The sequence below is a fragment of a genome, unplaced genomic scaffold, assembly GCF_019419815.1.
Source record: "Pyrus x bretschneideri cultivar Hongxiangsu unplaced genomic scaffold, Pyrus_bretschneideri_v1 Contig1, whole genome shotgun sequence".
NCBI lineage: Eukaryota > Viridiplantae > Streptophyta > Magnoliopsida > Rosales > Rosaceae > Pyrus > Pyrus x bretschneideri.
The window spans coordinates 8,098,589-8,117,787 of NW_025999390.1; the positions used below are offsets into that span (position 1 = coordinate 8,098,589).

General features: G+C 37.8%; 3 protein-coding genes across 3 annotated transcripts; 1 reads left to right on the plus strand and 2 right to left on the minus strand.

Annotated features, from left to right (window-relative positions):
• The first annotated feature begins 1,496 nt into the window (after positions 1 to 1,496).
• Positions 1,497 to 2,701, plus strand: LOC103946771 (glutathione S-transferase TCHQD). The gene is given in 3 exon segments (XM_009357561.3): positions 1,497 to 1,582; positions 1,585 to 1,732; positions 1,977 to 2,701. Coding segments are annotated over 3 exon segments (801 nt in total). The 5' UTR covers positions 1,497 to 1,524; the 3' UTR covers positions 2,572 to 2,701.
• Positions 2,702 to 3,367: 666 nt separating this feature from the next.
• On the minus strand, positions 3,368 to 15,134 carry LOC103946770 (histone-lysine N-methyltransferase ASHH2). The gene is given in 23 exon segments (XM_009357558.3): positions 3,368 to 4,793; positions 4,965 to 5,010; positions 5,345 to 5,424; positions 5,623 to 5,702; positions 5,826 to 5,908; positions 6,042 to 6,121; positions 6,406 to 6,444; positions 6,446 to 6,462; positions 6,550 to 6,592; positions 6,594 to 7,295; positions 8,058 to 8,114; positions 8,422 to 8,499; positions 8,640 to 8,732; positions 9,366 to 9,436; positions 9,439 to 9,481; positions 9,567 to 9,698; positions 10,154 to 10,230; positions 10,424 to 10,590; positions 11,008 to 11,215; positions 11,357 to 13,493; positions 13,495 to 14,449; positions 14,609 to 14,669; positions 14,818 to 15,134. Coding segments are annotated over 21 exon segments (6,402 nt in total). The 5' UTR covers position 14,449; positions 14,609 to 14,669; positions 14,818 to 15,134; the 3' UTR covers positions 3,368 to 3,578.
• Positions 15,135 to 15,935: 801 nt separating this feature from the next.
• LOC103946827 (probable indole-3-pyruvate monooxygenase YUCCA10) lies at positions 15,936 to 18,628 on the minus strand. Its single transcript, XM_009357619.2, has 4 exons — positions 17,918 to 18,628; positions 17,570 to 17,803; positions 16,220 to 16,342; positions 15,936 to 16,109 (listed from the first exon to the last, which is right to left on the minus strand). Exons 1-4 carry the CDS (start codon positions 18,626 to 18,628, stop codon positions 15,936 to 15,938), a joined length of 1,242 nt encoding a protein of 413 aa, XP_009355894.2.
• Positions 18,629 to 19,199: the final 571 nt, after the last annotated feature.

Sequence of the window (19,199 nt, forward strand, 5' to 3'; positions counted from 1 at the left end):
CGCCCGAAATGAGCAAGCCATTATGGCGCGACTAGAACTCTTGAAATAAAGTCTGTTTTTCCTCCATTGGACACTACCGTAATGTCCTGAGCAATGAGCTCCAAAGCACTCTCCGAGGGCATGGAATGTCTAATTTTTCGGTCAGAATCTCGACAGTAATGTCTAATTATGTTAAAAACATGAGGTATCAGAATATAAAAATATATAATCATGATCATAAAAGAATATTTTAAAATTTTCTATAAACAATATGAAAGTGTGATGATAAATTAAATAGTCACAATGCCAATAGTCAAAATTAGAGTTCAGGTGTGGAACACTCGAACTCATCACAAGGTGTATTTAATATTATCATCTTTAACACCTTTTTGAAGTAGTGGATACCAACACTTACCTGCAAAGTTTAACAAACATAATATTTTATAATAAAATATAAAAATTAACTTTAAACTATTAAGTGAAAAAAAATCGTTTAATAGGGTCGTAACATTCCTCGTTCAATAATAGAGAAAAGGAAAGGAGGTGCCGACCAAAAAGTTGGACAAGTTGACCGCGGGAAGTGTCGTGGTAAGTAATCTGGGAAATTGTGCAGGTGGACGCGTGTGCGGTACGTGAGAGCGAGCACACCAATCCTTCCTACTCGAGCGAGTAAGAATCCAAAAAGTTGCGTTCCACTTTCCAATTGGAACTTTTGGAAGCATGGATTATTATAGTACCTCACAGTTGCGAATGTTCCCCCATTCCAGCTTTTTATCCATCTGGAGAGAGGAGAGGTCAAGTTTCTCCTTCTGGTTCCTACAAACTTGTCAAATTCCCAACCCAAATAGTAATTTCTAATCAATCTTCTGCTTTTCTGGGTAAGTTCTGAATCACTACTTTTACTGTCGATTCATTGTTTTTGTTGCTAATCTTGTGATATTCTTGCTTGTTTTTGTTGACAATGTTTTTATTTTTTGGGTGCGGAAGTTGATTATGTTATGAATTTGACTGTGTTTTTATTTTTTTAATTAAGTTTTGAATTTCCAGTTGGTTTTTTGAGAATTTTCAATTTTCTGAAGTGTATAGTTTTTCCATTGAATGTGTTCCATTGGGGTTTTAGAAAGCTTCAACTTTGAATTTTGGGAAGTTTGAGCTTTTAATTCTCTAATTTTTGAGTTGCCATAGACAATCAGACATGGTCTGGTTAAAATCTGAATTGCTGGCTGTTGTTGCAATCGATATGTTTTTGTCTTTTGAATTGATTAAGGTGGTGTTTTTGATGTACTTTGATCCGTCGGGCTCAGTTCGTTAGTAGGGTTTGGAATCAAAGTTCGCATGTGAAATCCAAGCTTGGTTTTTTTGTTTGTAAAATTCAGTAGCCATTTGCAGAACTCGTTTACCAGTCTGATGAGAAAACAGGTGTAAAATATCATCTACTTATATGCACACTTTGTTTAAAGTTTCGCCTTTGATTGACATGTTAGTTGAATTTGCAGAGCCCAGCATTTGAAAGACGAAACAGAAGAGAGGCCCGGTTTCTCAACCATGCAGTTATATCACCATCCTTACTCATTGGATAGCCAAAGAGTGAGACTTGCTTTGGAGGAAAAGGCATTGATTACACATCATTCCATGTCAATCCCGTGACGGTCAAGAACATGGATGCCTCATTCTTCAGGAGGAATCCGAGTGCAAAACTCCCGGTTTTCCAGAACGGGCACCATATCATTTACAACACCATTGAGATCATTCAGTATGTTACACACTTCACTAACACAGTCTGATAATATTGTATTATATAAGTTATATGCTATCGATTTTAGAATTCACTTCAGATTTGTGTCGTAAAAGCGAAACATAATAATGAATGTTGAATAGCATACGAGTATGTTGGCCTTGACAGTTTTCTCTTTCAATTTTCAAGCAATGTGTTAGTGTTTCCAAAACATGTTGACTTTGAAACGAGGAAGATTTTAAACTGCTATTTGTGTATCCAGGTATGTGGAAAGAATTGCACTAGTCTCATCAGGGAAAGAGAACATCCCTTCAAGTGGCGGAGAAGTGACTGCATGGATGCACAGAATAAAACAATGGAACCCCAAGTTCTTTACGCTTTCTCACATCCCAAAGAAGCACCGCGATTATGTCTCTAAGTTCATAAGGCAGGTGATTATTGCTCGAATGGCGGAAGCTACTGATCTAGCTGCTGCTTATCACGCCAAGTTAGTCCAAGTGTACGAGACAGAAGACAAGTTAAAAGACCCTGCGGTTTTGAAACAGAGCAAGGAACAGTTAATAAGACTTCTTGATCAAGTCGAAAAAAAGCTGAATGAATCGGCTTATTTGGCCGGGGAAGAGTTTAGCATGGCGGATGTGATGCTCGTTCCTGTGCTGGCACGGCTAGTGATGTTGAATTTGAAGGAAGAGTATATAGATAGCCGGCCGAACACGGCTAAATACTGGATTATGGTGCAGCAGAGGCCTAGTTATAAGAAGGTGATTGGGAAGTACTTCAGTGGGTGGAGGAAGCACAAAACATTTATTAGAACTTGGTGTTTTGTTCACATCAGAACCATTCTAAGGAGATTTTGATGCTGTAAAAACCACGCAGTTGCATTACAAGCAAAATAAATGTTAATTCAAATGTATGTATATTTTCGGGTTGGAAGCCTGCTCGGAATAATTTATGTACATATACAAGCATAAAATTTTATTTGTGTTATTTATTGTGTGTTTAAAGTCCTCAGCTAGTTTGATGAATTTTTTATTTTTTTATTTTTTATATAACAGTAATGGGGATTAGAGTTGAGCAAAATAACACAATTAGTCAGCAATAATTTGATATCAAACATCCGTTAAAGTAACTTTGTCATTATCAATGGTTGAGCGAGCGTCACGCTGCGTGGCCCGACAGCGCAGCTGTGACATAAAATACTACTTAAGACTGATAAATACCACATTTGGAAAATGGAGAAAAACGTCGATCAATGATTCACCAGAGTTGCAGTATTTGCATTCATCAAGCAGTGAAGATTGATAAGTGATGAACAGCATGATTTGATTAGGAATACCGCCACCTCAAGAATTAATCATTCGATGTTCGACAAATAAAAGCTGAACACAATTCACCTAACCAGATAAATGAATCAAAAACTCAAAATTTTGACTCTACTCTATAAGTCCCCACAGAGACAGACTTGTAATAAGATCACAGCTCATGATTAGAGACAAACTTGATGGACAACATTAATAAAGTCTTCATAATCTTAAAACGTTATTCAGAAATCATATCAGTATTGTTCTGGTAACACCAGAAAACGCTAAGATCGAAAGCCATGAAGCTCAGCTTGGCGGCCTAAAACAACGAGGCCGAGTACAAAGAAAGCAATAAATCACAATGAGAATGTTACATAAATTAAAATTATCAGTATCTGTAAGAGCACATGACCATACGGGAGCAATTTTTCTCATTCGAAGACTTGAATATCGAATAAAATTTCAATTAAATAAACCCGAAAAGGGAAAGTAAAGAATTGTGGAAAACATTTGAGGTATAAAGCAAATAAGCTAAGCAGCCTCATCCTATGAAAGAATGTTGATCAATGGTGGTGTGAATGCAGACTGGCAGTATTTCCAGCTCTCTCAACCCTATGGCTTAAATCCTCTGCATAAAATGAACTTGTATGCTCATTTGCTACATTTCCTACGCCTATGCTGCTGTTCGCTCCACCCTGGGAGTTGTTTCCGTTGCACCCCCACCCGTTTCTGTCGCCGAAGGATGGGGGTCCAAATTTTGTATTAATATTATTATCATTATTATGATTCCAGTACTTCTGCTGCTTGAAGTATCTCCTTCCCAAATCATTCGAGAATTCTCTCGGCCGCTTAGATGCACATTGGTTGTTTACGCATGGAATGTTAAACTCTGCCTGATTGGCACCAGTTGTGCTAGGAATGCTATCATTAGAGTGAGAAATTGCAGGAACACACCTGTCATGTTGTCCTTCTGCAGGCTGACTAACTGCCATATGATTGATGGGATGAGAAGGTGAAGGGCCTTTCTTGTGACGGGGCACCGAGGGTAATGGTGGGAAAGGAAGAAAAGGTATCCCAGGAGCAAGATGGGGTGTCCCATATTGCTGCATGACACACAGTGGAATTCCGTACGAGATGGGTAAGCGAGAAACAAATTTCTCCTGTGGATGCCCTATCACTGGAGCAGCAGGACACTTCAAAGGACAAAATGATGACGAAGCAAAAGATGAAATTGCAGGGGCATCAAACCCAGGAGGAAGATCGTCGAGGTTCATCTCTGTTCCATCATTTTGCTGACAGTTGCCATGCACACTGCTGGAACAAGTTCCATCTTCTCCACTCACCCTCTGGATATGCAATGATATTTCACCTATCCCAGGCAATGGACTAGGTGCTAACTGTCTACGCAATCCAGACTCGCTCTTCTGTTCTTTGTTCTGAAGTAAACTTGAATCTGGGTCTGCTGGTTGATCCCATCGGCTTTTACGCTTGCGTACTTTTGTCTCACTGGTAGGGCAACCACCCGTACAAGGTGCAGAAGAGACCTCCTGGAAGCCAGTACTCACAGAAGTTGTTGAAACCATTGATTGTTTGGAACTATCTATAGCTTCAGTAGACCTTCCACCTTGATCACGCCAATCATCATGTGATGGGGAAAGTCTGTTGGAGTTTGAACCTCTGTTAAATTCCATCTTGCTATCAACCCTGTCTACGTAGCTATGTCTTCTGAAAGGTCTAGGAATCCACTTGTCTCGAAAATTCCGTGCTATTTGGTGGACCTGTAGAATCCTCAACTGATTCAGACTCAGAGGTTATATTCATTCGTCGATGTATCATGCACCAACATATGACAGAGAACATCAAATGAAGCCCGCCTAAGCAACTATTTCGATAAAGAGGATAACAAAATAGGTGATCAAGTAATCTACACAGATTTTTCAAAACTAGACCTGTCTGTCTTCGTGTTCTGTCAGTGACAGCATTGACTCCATAAAGCTGCAGAGAAACACAATTATCAGGAAATAAGCAAGATTTTTAAATTTGAGGACTGATATCAATTTGCAGGAAAAAAAATTGAACAGCTGGAAGTGTTCAACTGAGTGAAGGTCTTGGGACCAAATATATTCCCAAACATGTAATAATATCAGAATTGCTTCTCTACATAAACAGCAAAGCAACTAGAAAACCTTTTCGAAACGATGCCATCAGTTAAATCTAAAACCAACTTCCAGTGTCAAACTCAAACAGTGCACCCCAACAAAGGAGAAGAAAGGAGCAACGTGATTATAACAAATCAATAACCAAATTTAACGACGAAACAAATAATTACCTCTCCATTCCAGCGCAGGGAGGACCTCCAGTAATATGCTCTGATGTAAGTATCTGCCTCATAGCTAAATACTCTAGGACCTGCGAAAATAATATTAGTCAGCTGAATACCAAAATATTGACAAAGAAATGTTCTCTTTATCACATTTTTCTTGAATCCCTGAAGGCACTCTCTCTCTCACACACACACACACAGAGCTAATACTTGAAACACGGGCAATTTTACAGCTGGAGTTAAAAAACACAGTACATAACTAAAACAGTTTCCAGTGCACACACCTTCAGAAGCTTCCGAAGGATTGGTATCTTTTTGAAGTCTTCTCTGTATTTTTTCATTATGTTGTGTAGCATTCTCAAACCTAACCAAAAAAAAAAAATATTCAACTATTGGAAGCAAATGGGGGCGCAATAAATTAATTCATTTGATACCGACAAAAGGGGAAACAGTTAGCATGCTATGCGACAAAAAGGAGGGTACACACCATTTTTATTTATTACATCAATCAAAACCATCCGTGACTTTGTTTTCAAAAGCGCATCAAGGATCATAGAAAGATCTCGATTGCTGCAAAAAAGAAAAAAGACTTTAATGGAGAACTGTTATCTACAAACTTCACCTCAACAACAATAAATGAAGCTTGAAAAGTGGCTAACATTACAACAAAGGCAACAATATGAAGTAAAAAGTTTCAATATACCTCTGAATTACTTCACCACTGCCACTATCACCAGATACAGCAGTAAGGATAAGAAGCTTCAAGTAGCCCTTAGTGGAATCCTGTAAGAAAATAACATGCATATATAAACTACCAATATAAGAAAAATTATATAGTAGACAAAGGAGAAAAAGCTGTCAATGGTAAATGCTTCAAAATTGACATTGAAAAGAAAATGGGATGCAGCGTGTTCAGTAGCAGAGACAGAACAACACACATGATTTGAGTAATATAGCCAAACAATGAAAGGTGTATTATGATAAAATACAGGCCCATAAGAGAATGGAATAAATGTGATAAGGAATCCACAAAATGAAGCACATTAGCTTCCATTGCTACTACTTACTTTCCGTTTATTTATCCCTCCATCGCCATCCAACAGCTCAGTTAAGCTTCTCCTCAACTGCAACCATTTGCATCAAGCCTCAATCAATCAACGAATCCCTTAATTCTAACTCTAAGTAAAACAAGATGAAAAAAAATCCCTAACCTGAACCTTCTGTTAATCGTTTGGGCTTGATAGATAGCACAGTGAGATTTGGTGGCTGCCACTTGAATTTTGTTACCACTTGGGGTAATCTTCACTTTGCTTTTCTTCACAAAACTGGTTGATTTGGAAGTTTTCACATTAGAACCCACTTTGGAAGGAACCTGTCCAACTTCAATAGTACCAGACTTGGACTTCCTGTTACTGTCAGTGCCATCAGATAATGATTTGCCAAGCACTTTTATTGGAGTAGTCTCTAGTGCTTCAGAGGAGTTTGAGGATTTTTCTGTAGTCTCCTTTTCCCCCAAAATTTCCTGCTCAATAGCAGGTATGGGTACACTAGTTACATCTTCTCTTTGTTGGAAAGCTTCAACTGGTTGGACAGAAGATGGGTTCTGTCTTGAGTGATTCAATTCCAATGAATCGTGTATGTGAGAAACAAGTGAATCAGATTGATTCACGGACTCCTCTCTTTGTGTGGTAAACTCCAATTCCCCAATAGAAACTGTTGTATTATCAATTACTTTATTTGCAGGCAACGTATTGTCAGACCTATCTTCAGATACACCATCTTCTGGGATCATCACGGGCTCCATATATTCTTCATCTGAATCATCTTGAACAATGACTTCGGTATCAAGAGGATCACCACCTATGTAACCCCGACATTGAGATGAACCACAGTGACATTTTTTGGCAGCAGCTCCGAAAACCCTTACATAGTTGTAGTCAAATGTAACCTCTTCACCCTGAAATATAATAATATGGGCCAATATATACAGAACGACAATTATCAACACACAGCAATGAAAAAGAAAAAATATAGCTAAAAATAACAGCTTCAAAAGCAAATGCAGGGAAACAGGCTGCTAGACATAACTCAAAAATTCAAGGCTATTTTGTTTTCCCTTTGGATTATTTTAATTCTAGATCCTTTTTTTCACTTAAATTATATCTAGAGAACACTAGTAATGGGACACTTGCAAGTTCCAAGTCCATCGAAAAGGTGGATCAGTCTCCAACGGTAAAGGGATAACTACATGATTTGGCATATGGCCACCATAAAATATACTCTTTCCAGACAACTGGATTACACTCAGGACAAGCAATAAAACTGTCAATTGTGTAAGAGCCATTAATGGGTCGACAAGGGTGCTGAAATAATAAATTCTCCAAGAGGTGACCAGTAAAAACCTTTAACCTAAAATTACATACCAGTGTAGATCTGGATTACTTTCATGAATAGCATGTTTATGAGTAGAAATGATAGTAAAGTCCTTAAAATGTACAGCATATACACTACCCTGACCTAGGTCTTCTATGTAATACAGATCCAAAACAGAAATGTCAGGATATGCCTGTCCTATAGATGAATAAATCAGAAACTCAAAACTGATTTTTCCAGCTCATAAAGGGCCGTAAGCCATGTGACTTGCAGTTATGACTAATGGCGCAATTCAAGCATTCAAAACATTAAAGAGATGAAAGTAATTCTTGAAGGTGCAAGCTACCTTCTTTATATCTCTCAATGCAAATAGTCCTATACAAATCTCTCCATTCACCATCCACTGTTGACAACAGAAATAAAAAAAAAAGTTAAAGATTATGAAGAAACGAGTAAAAGTAAATCAAAAGCAAGCAGCTTCCCAAGGATTACACTTAAGCAGCCCGCACGTGAAGGAGGTTGTGTAATACATTACAAAAACAAGAAAACAAAAAATGAAAGCCAAATTTTAGATATAAGTGCCCATGTCAATAGGATAATCGAAGGGTGCTTCCAAATTTCATGTACAAACCCCTGCCCCTAAACTTTACAGTCCTTACAATAGCTTGTACATGCACAAAATGAATGTAATTGCAGAAAAGCGACTACACCTTTTCTGTGCGACAATTAGGATCACAACTATGGTTAATGAAACGCCCCAAATTTCCCTTTGCACATGCATCTATTACCTGAAATAAAAGAGCACTCATGAATATCAATATAAAATGCAACATTTTAGCAAGTTAAACTTCCACGCTGATTGCAAGTTTGCTGATAAAATATCAGAAGGAAAAGGTAAATGTGAGGATAAATCAGGAAAAACACAAACCTCACTGCCATTCAATGTCATGAAGTAGAAATGTCGGTGACCCTTCACAGCATACTCTTTTTGTCGTGCCTCGTAAGAATTTGTATCAAGCACCTGCTTGGACGATGTAGTCAGAGATCTTAGATACATATAAACATGCATAACACAAGCATGCCATATAAACATACATAAGACAAGCATGCAAACACACACAATCAAAGTTCAAACACTGAAACCAACAATTAGAGCAGAAAAATTAAAACCACCGTGGAATGTTTTAATGCTTTTGCCATAATCCAATTTCACTTTGTTTTTCTTTGCATTACAATTACATAAGCCCTCACAGGACTCCACCAATCCTCATAGATATGTATTAGAATTTCTTCTTATACATCACTTCAAGATCAGCACTCTGCTTAACTGAGGTAAAAAAAATAAGCTTTGTGCCTTATTTTGTCTTTTTTTTCTTTCTTCACATTATCTCATAACTTAGTGAGTTTTCTTATACTCTAGAATCCTGCACAAGCAATGCATCTATATACCACAGAAGAGTAATGGAGAAAAAAAAAAAAAAAACCTTGAGAGAGATTCAAGTGAGAAGCATACCAAAATGGGTAAAAACTTAAAACATAAACTTAGCTTTGATTACCAACCAAAGTACCTAAGATTTTAAATACCTACACAAGATTCACAATTGCATAAACTAACCAATACTGAAAAAAAAGAATATAAAGTTTGTTGATTTACCTCTCCAACATATTCAATAAGAAATTGCCCTTTACATATATCCTCAAGCAACCTGAGGCCAAAACCCTTCTTCCACTTCGAAACTTTTCTAGTTTGGCGTATCGGCGTTTTTGGAACTGTAAGCAAATATATTAACAAAAACATTCCATATATACAACAAGGCAACAACACAAATTTTTCTGTAAGAAAAATAAAAAATACCTGCTGATTTGAACAGAGGTCTCTACATGGACAGGCTCCTCGAACACATTCAATATTAAGAATTCGATTCAGGCAATCATCTCCACAACCCAACTGCCCATCTGAAGGCGGTTTGCAATGGCAAACCATTATCTGAAAATAGAGAAACATAAACAGATTAGGAAAACTATATACGCTGGTTTGAAAATCCATAACTCTTCTCAGATTTTTGCAGCAAACATTACTGATGAAGTCAAATTTATGACAACTAGCCTTGTAGACATCATGTACTTTTTCAGATAACTGATGAAAAGCTTTCAAAATATAGGGTATGTTCAGCGGAATTCAAGTATAATTAGGGGGCAGTGAGACCCAGGTCAATTTCATATGATAGTTTCTATTCAATCAAGGCTTTGACCAGCAATGTATATGATATTTATCCAAGTGTGAGCCATCCCATACAAAATGAGTCCACTTCTTTCTTAATGTCACAAGGGACATCAGAGGGTTACTCTTTTCCCCTCAAATCTACTCGAACTGACAGCACGACAACAGACATAAAACACAAAAATAATCAGGTTATGAAAAAAATTAAGTCGTGTATAAACCTCGTCAATATTCTGAGTTTTACGGCTACGGTGATGGAACTGATTAATTTTTATGCTTGCAACATTCTGTTGGGAAACTGCAAGGCATTGAAAGCAAAAAAAGCATCAGAACTATAACTCAAGTATATGTAAATTTTTTATGTGTGTGAGCGTGAACAAGCAAGTGTGTGTGTGTGTGTGAGTAAGAGAGAAAGAGAGAGAGAGAGAGAGAGAGAGCAAGAGAGTAAAAGCTGAACCCAATTTATTATATCATAAATAGACAGCACATACCCGTTGGACGCCGACATTCCAATTCTTTGTACTTTGATCGGGTGACAGATGCATCTTCATCACCTGAGGCATCTGATATATCCAACTCTGCATTAATCTCTGAATTTGACTTCTCTTGAGGGATTGAGCAATCAGCAAAGGCTTCATCCTTGTTATCTTTACAGATCCTTCAAATTGAAATCAAACATTAATAAAATGAGGATAATATTAGACTTAAAGTCCATGAAATAATCTTAAGAACAGGAATCCAATATAATATATTAGAGATTATAACTGTAATAGGAACAAACCACATATTTCTCTACACAACTTGTTAGTTGATAAAGTTTAATTACGTACAAGGCACAAAGTAAGGATAGAAAATAAATCGATAAGCATTGCAATCAACAAGAGATATCATAAAGTGTCAAATACCCCTTTTTATAAGCAGAGCCAAAGCCACTTAGCCTAATATATTAAACCACTGTTATAAATATAATGTCATCAGCTAAATTCTAATGATCCTACACAAACATTGGAAACTAATAACGAAATATGTATCCTTAAACGGCTTCTACATGATTAAATAAAAATGAATGGCTTACCATGTGCACTTTTGTTCGTCTATAATATCTGCAAGTTCAGCTGGTATATGCCTCCATTTATGACAATCATCACAGAGCACCCAAGCATTACGCGGTGGTAAATACTGCTTATCTATGTCAACAGGTACCATGTCCGACTTAGGAACGCCTACACATTCAGCATCATTAACAGAGTTGGTTTTTCTATTGTTGTCCACTACGTGATTGCCTACACCATACATGCATGTAAAATCAGCTCAAGCGTGAATATAATAAATATCAAAAATAAAAAAAAGTTGTATGATGAAGAGGATGACATATTAATATATAGAATAGGATAGACATAAACATTTTGTTAACAAACAAGTACCTGATTCTGGGAGATTTGCCACTGTGCATGAAACCTGATCACCATCAGCCTTTTCCATGACTTTCTTCTTGTTAGCAGACTTTTTCTGGTTTTCCGTCAGTCTATGAGCATTACCCTTCTTGCTCGCTGAGCCACAGGCTCTGGACCTGCCCTTGGGAGGCTTCAGTCCCTTAGATTTTGAGGATTGTGATTTTGATAATCCTAAGCCCACGTCAAGATTGTCTGCACCCACTTCCACCTTAAGAACATCTCCAGAAATTCCATGGTCAGTTTCTCCTGACAAGCGCAGTGCCTCCAAAGATGATTCCTTGTCACTTGATGAGTTGCTCAAAGCATTTGCACAGGTGGATGAAATGTGCATCTCACTAAAAGAAAAATCCAGACTTTGCCTGCATCCATCTCGTTCTGATTGCATTTCTTTATTCAAGCTTGCTGGACACAGTTTACCACCTTCCCAAACACAATTTTTTGCATGAGGGACTTTACGCTTCTCATTCCCTCTATTAGTGCTAATAAAGTCTCCAGAAGCAGCCAAAACCTTGTCAGAAGTTAAAACATCACCATGAGAATCTTCTTGCTGTCTTGCCTCAACATCTGCATCTGGAACGATATTGATAATTTCAGAATCAGGTGAAGTTCCAGGATCTGTAAAGCTAGTCCCAAATGATCCTCCTGAAGATACAGCAACTGTATGAGATGAAACCCCACGATAGTTATCAATCACATTGTCAGCTGAATTCTCTGTGAGAACAACACTCTCCAAGTCCTTATTAGCCAGATCAACATCCAGAACAGGAGCATTCAGATAAGTTCTAGCCTTCCCAACAGTCGCTTCTTTTCTCCAATTGCCCTCATTTCCATCCCCTTTTTCAACAGAATTTGCAGATGCAGAGGTATCAACAACCTCAGGTACTGTGATGTAGAGAGAACTATTACAAAATTCTTTCCCCACTCTAACCTTCAAACGAACATGGTTAGTTGAAGCATTGCCCTTGCCCCTTGACCTTTGTGAATTTCCACCAGCACCACTCTGATTCCGTTGTCCACTTCTTTGTCCACTCCTTCGTTTCTGCGATACTTGACTCTTACCTTGACTGAGCTCAAGCCTGTTACTCTCTTCAAAAGATTGTGTTACACTCCCTAATAATCCCCATATAGAAGAACGAGCTGGCTTGGAAAGGCAGCTTCTCTTCCTTCCAGCAGCCTTGAAGACAGTTTCAAGGCTTCCAAGTGGTTGCAACTCTTTAGATGTGCTTCTGCCTTTCCTTGGAGCCTTTTTCGTGTTAGTCTTGCGGCTTCGGCCACTCCTTCGAGAAGACAATGCTACAATGTCAGGAAATTTGGTTTTAGAAACACAATCAACTTTGACATTATCAATTCCTTCATGATATTTCTCCCCAGAACAGTCCAATGAAATGCTAGAATCAATATTACCAGGGGAATCATTATCTGGCACATCCACGCTCTCAGAAGAGCCATTTTTGACAATATCAAAACATTGAAACAGTTTCAAAGAAACGGACTTCTCATGAACATTGTTGGGGGATAGTCCACCAGAACCTTCCTTCAGATTGGAAACTTTTTCCTCCATTACTGATATCTGGGTGCCAATTTCAACCTTCGTGTCGGTTGTAGCATCACTTTTCTGTTCCAAAATGTCTGATACCCTTTCAGCAGACGCAAAATCAATAACCTTCTCGTTCCTCTGACCATTCTCTTGGGTGCAAACCCTCAGTGAATCTGACACATCTGAACCTTCAAAGGTCCTCTGGCAACCCTCTGGAGGCCATATTTGATTAATATTGCTTTTCATATCAACAACCATATCAGTACAGAGCCCATTGACGCTGTTATTGGCAACCCCAAAGGTTTGACATGACTGCATAGAAACAGAGTTCTCAATATTGCAGTTGGAAGCTATTTCGGAGGAACCTTCCTTAGAATAGTACACATTAACTTTCACAGGAGACATCTGGGTGAGAATGACAGCCTCTAAATCTGTCATAGAATGACTGTTTTTTTCCAGAATATCCATAGACCTCTCTACCAAGGAACCGTCAGCAATTTTATCACTACTTTGATCATTCTGTTGGGCACAACTACTCGGTAAATCAAGTATACGTAAATCTTCCAAGGCCTCTCTCCAAACCTTGCGAAGGAAATATTTGAGTGCATGTATCAACATTACTTTTCATCTCAACAACCTCTGCAGTCCCTTCAGGAGAGAGGCTGCTCGGACCATTAACACCATTATCATCCATCTGTTCATTCTTATTGTCACAATTAGTCACCAAACCACATGCGTATGATACTTCTGAATGCATCCCAACATCCCGTACAGGTGATGTCTTGCTGCACAAATCAGCTTCTATCCCACCAGAAACAACACTCTCCTCATATGCAGCTTCCAAAGAGGGACTACTGCAAGCTTCCATCTCTGCTAGTTCTGAAGGAATTTCACCACCCTGCAAAGGAGATACTGGTTCACGATTATCATTCTTTATCTCAAGAGAAATGTCACCTTTCTCTTCCGTAACTTCCATAACCTCTTTAGAATAAAGACCACTAACACTCTTATCATCTCTCTGCTCATCCTGTGGGACACCGTCTCCTGATGAACCAGTCTGACATATGACTTCCAAAGGGATTTCACAGTCCCCAACTGAAGCTGCAGATACATCCTCAAGTTCAGGCCCACCTTCCTTCAAGCATGTCCCATCAGTTTCCCTATTGGAACCATCAACATTACTCTGACTCTCAGTCGAGCAACACCTATTGAGCCTCCACTCTCTGCTCAACCTACTTCGCAGATCCAAATCATTGGCATTCTCACTCTCACCAACCAAACCATCTATATCAACCTTGCATGACTCTGTAACCTCACCAGAGCTCACAAAACCAGCATTATCATTCCTAGACAATCCCAGAGCCCCATCTGGCACACTGGCATGGTCAACATCAGAATCAAGTAAAGGCTCCGAGCAGGATGGCTGCTCAGAAACAGATTGCACCAAGATCTCCGAGCCCATCTGCTGCTCGGTGACAGGCTCAGGCAAAAGTCCCTCGACCAAAACCGAATTTCCACAAGCCATCCTATGTTAAGCAAATTTACCCATTAACTCAAACACTGCAGTAAGCACATATGATCAACAACAAAAAAAATTTAACCCCACCAAAAATTACTCCCGACCCAATACAATGCACTTCAAAATCAAACCCTAACTCTGCCTTCATTCCCAATTAAAAAATTACCTTCGCCAAAGCAGTCCGGACACAGAGAGAAAACCCTAAAATCGCATTCCCTTGACTTCCTCTGCTCAATTAAACCCCAAATCTCAAAATTGGCGAAGTAATGCAACACACTCAATACAAATGCTTAAACAAATCCACATATATACAAACACAAAAATTAACACACATTAATAAAAACAAATTACAGCAAAAAAAGGATAATCACAAACCTGTGCAGGAAGAAGAGACTGATACACGAAAGAGGCCTATTTTCTTCAATTACTGCAAAATTCGGATTTTCTTTTTTTTTTTTCTGAAATTTTTGTATCTTCGTTTTCGTTTGGGAGAGAAGAGAGAGAGGGGTCGGTTGGTGGTGGAGATACGGAGGAAGAAAACGGTTTACAGGGTAAAAAGGAAAACCAGATAAAACAGGAGAGGAGAGGGAGGCTCCGACCTGGAGGACGGCTTTTTATCAATTTTGATGGACGGTTTTGCCCCCTATACGGAAAATCCCTTCTCGTTTTATTGTTTTTCTTCTCCAAGGGTTTCCTTTTCCAATTGGTAAAGAATTTTTGGGATTGGAAAATGTATATATAGACGGAGAAGGAAAGAAGGCTTTTATAATATCCGAATTATTCTTCAATCATTATGATTTTACAGAATATATTTTAATACAACTAACACAATCCGACCTGAATATTTACGTGAACGTCGAAGTCAAAATGTGTTAAACGACACCCAAAGAGCGATGAAGATTTAATGTAAGAGTGAAGTGTAAAAACTAAAAAGTACGAATAAATTAAAGTAAGAGTATAAAAATAGAGTAAAGAGAAGAATATAAAATAAAGCAGTTAGAGTAGAGTGCGTAAAGAGTGTAGTAAATTATTAAATAAATGTATATAATGGAAACTAGAGATGTCCAATTGACGTTAAAGCATCAAGATTTATAGCGGAACAATACTACTGTAACAATCCGAAGATATTAATTACAATTTACTAAAAATAATTCCTACACTAATAAGAGAAGATTATACTACCAAGTCTCGACGTTTATCTTACTAAATCCTAGGGAAGCATAATACAAAATGTATGATTGTGCGAAAATAAAGATTTTAAGCCGTCTTGTCAACCTTTTTACAAAGTCTCAGTTATAACCCTACTTAAATTAAATTAAAGAAAAACAAAATTAATTAAAAAGGGAAAATGCATACATTTTTATCATTAAACAACTACAACATAAGCAAAGATTACCCAACGTTTCAACACAGCAGAGACCCTTCTGGCTTCTAGTACTTAAGCACTAAGAAAACTACAGACTCAAACATTTTACTAGGGATTTTAGCACACATTATTTCTGTGCCATTAGGCTATAGATATCCTCGGCCACAGCCGTTGAATCCTTGAAAATCCCAGGCAGTCCATTCCCTGCTAATCCAACACAGTAAACTCCCTTCTCGCCCTTCCAGTGGTTTGGATAATTTCCTTTAGGCTTTCCATCGTCATTAAGGAGGTACTTATAGTCCTACGTCCACAATTAGAAAATCTTCATGTTATATATATACACACGCACGTATGACTATCTAACTACGAATTAATGAAAAGTAATTAGCACTAATGTCGACTACTAATCACCTTGAGCCACTTATGTGCTACACTTTTATAACCAGTTGCCAACAGAATGGCATCAAAACTCTGTCGGGCCCCGTTGTTGAATTCAACAGAGTTGGAGTTTATCCTCACTATTCCTGGAAAAACCTGTCAAATATTAAGACCAAATTAGATTAGGGATTAATCGTAAGAACTAACTTGCCATGGTTAGTAACGCTTAGGTAACAGTAACACTGGTAAAGTAACGTAAACAAGTAAAAAGGCAAGAGCTAATTTGGATCGATAAAGCTATACATATAATATAGAATTTGTGGTGTAGTTTAGTTTTTATTTTCCGTTTTTAGGGTTTACAAATACAAAATTAAAAATTCCTTCAACCCTACTTTCATCTTAACTTGTCAACACATCCATAGGCGTGCATGTGTGCAGTTACAAGTAAAACTTAAATTTGTCTTTGAACAACAGTTATAAAAATTTAAATACACACTGTTTTAAAAATCTCTAGCTATAGCTGCCTAGATGCTAGGTGGCTCGCTATCATCCTCTAAGTTTTTGAAAATTAAGAAATGGCACCTAAACCTGTCTAAGCATTGGCATAGGCGTACCTAGCTTGCAATTCTCACTTAAACAAAAATAGAAAACTTATATTTTGCATTTTATTTTTTCAATAAAAATTGTAAGAAACTTGTTGAATATTTGGATACTTTATCATTTATATATTATATCCCAAATTCTCAGTACAATTATGTATTTTTTAAATATAAGTAGACATTTATTTATATGGTATATAATCAATTTAACTCAAATAAAATAAAATAAACCGCCTAGGCCCCCACCTAGACACTTAGGCGCTAGACCCCTGCATGCCGCCTGACTAGCACCTAGCACCTTATAGAGTCTTGTAAAATATAAGTGTGCATAAATGATTGTACCGAAATATATTCAATTGACTTGTTTGCATAGAAATGCATGTAGCTAAATGTTTGTCCTAAAATGTTTGTATCTAAATATTTGTACCAAAATATATTATAATGAATTAATGTACCTAAATGTTTGTACCGAAATGTCTTTACCAACTATATTATAATTGATTTGTGTACCTAAATGTTTGTACCGAAATATATTTTAATGAGTTAGTGTACCTAAAACTCTAAATATATTATAATGAATTAGTGCAAAACATAGAAAAAGAAAAATTATAAAAATTAAATAAATAAAATGACATGGAATATAAACTTTGGCATTTAAATAGAACCAAGCGTCTAAACTCACTTTTGAATCTTTACTAGGCATTAATCTAAACTTCTTCTTATTTAGAGATTGAAATATAGATTTCTATAATATAAAATAAAAATAAAACAAAAAACTGAAAACCTTGATCTGTTTGGATCGAATTTTGTTGATGGTTCCACGATCAATCACTGGAGTCTTTCCAGTAAGTGCTTTAAAGAGAAAAGGGCCTTGGTCGGGGTGATGAATGCCATAGCTGGACAAATCCTGATACCTAAACTTGGCAAGGAATAAGACAAACTTGTCCACTATTTTCACTGGCAAGTAATCCAAAAGAAGCATTCCTATAGCTACCATCTCTTTGCTGAGGACATGCATCTGCATGCAACATCACCCAACACATAATTACAATTATATATATATATATGTATATGTATGTATGTATGCATGTATGTATGCGGACACACACACAAGAGATATATGTGTTCTTACTTGGCTTCTAATAACAAGGGATGCATGCGCTCCATTGTCGGCAAGGTCGTTGCTGATTTCCATACCAGAGTTTCCACAGCCAATGACCAAAACTTGTTTGTCTTTAAAACTTTCCCCGTTCTTATAGTCACATGCATGAACAACTTTTCCTGTGAATGACTCAAGTCCAGGCAAGTCCGCCGGAATAATAGCCTGGCTATTTTCTCCTGTTGCGACAACCAAGAAATCTGAAGAGTAGTACTCGTACTGGTCCGGACCAGTCACTTTCACCTTCCATATCTCCTCATCTTCATCGTAAACAGCAGAATCCACATGACGACAGTAACGAGGGTTCACGTTAAACCGTGAGACATACTCATCTATGTAGGCGATGAAATCGTCTTTGGACATGAAGGTGGAAGTCCTGAAGGAGTGTGGCATGAGAGGCAAAGAGCAGTACCCCTTTGCTAAGTGAAGATTGAGACGATCGTAGGACCGTTTCTTCCAAAGGGAAGCGCAACAGTCTTCCCTTTCAAACACAAGGTTTGGTACTGAGTAGGAGTTGAGCAATGCGGACGTCGCAATGCCAGACGGACCAGCACCTACTATCACAACCGACACATGATGATGATCACTCACAATATCATTATTTTCACTACTATTAGAGTTACCGTTGGATGAGGCAGAGATGGGAGCAGTGTTTGGACCGTGAAGAGAAGAAGAAGACGACATTTTTGGCACAGCACGAGCTCGAGAAGGAGAAGAAAGACGCAACTAAGAGAAACCCAAGGGACCGAAATACAGCTGACAGTATGCCTGGAATAGGAAAATTTGGAGCGATTACATGCAATAGTGAAAGAATTAAGCTAAGTAATCAAATGAGGCAAGAGAGATCTTAGGAGTTTTGGCCTGAGAAATCATCTTCTCTGAAACTATCCAATATTGTATCCAGATCACTATCCAATATTGGAGTGAAGAACTGGACTCAACTGAGCGTACTATATAAGGACCAAGAAGCTGGCTAGGGTTCCGATATGAAGCTGAAATTAAGCAGATTAAATTATTAATATATTAAACAAATTAATGCCACCGTTACACCGTCCGCATGTTGAAGCAAGGTGTCTTCTCAACGCTCATGGTGACGAAATCTTCATTTGACTATTCACTGGTTACAAGGATTTGTTGCCAACGCTTAGATTAGATTGTTTATTTTATTTTCTTTCCATATATCTTATATTTGTTTCTTCAATTAATCAGTTTGCCAATTAGTTAATTGGTCGCATATTAAGGAAGGGATATTAGG

What these genes read in the sequence shown, in the direction of transcription:
- LOC103946827 (XM_009357619.2), bottom strand. Translation starts at nt 18,628, where the DNA reads ATGTCGTCTTCTTCTTCTCTTCACGGTCCAAACACTGCTCCCATCTCT. An exon ending in CCCTTGTTATTAGAAGCCAA is followed by an intron (nt 17,804 to 17,917) that starts GTAAGAACACAT and finishes TGTTGCATGCAG; the next exon opens with ATGCATGTCCTCAGCAAAGA. An exon ending in TAGCACATAAGTGGCTCAAG is followed by an intron (nt 16,110 to 16,219) that starts GTGATTAGTAGT and finishes TTGTGGACGTAG; the next exon opens with GACTATAAGTACCTCCTTAA.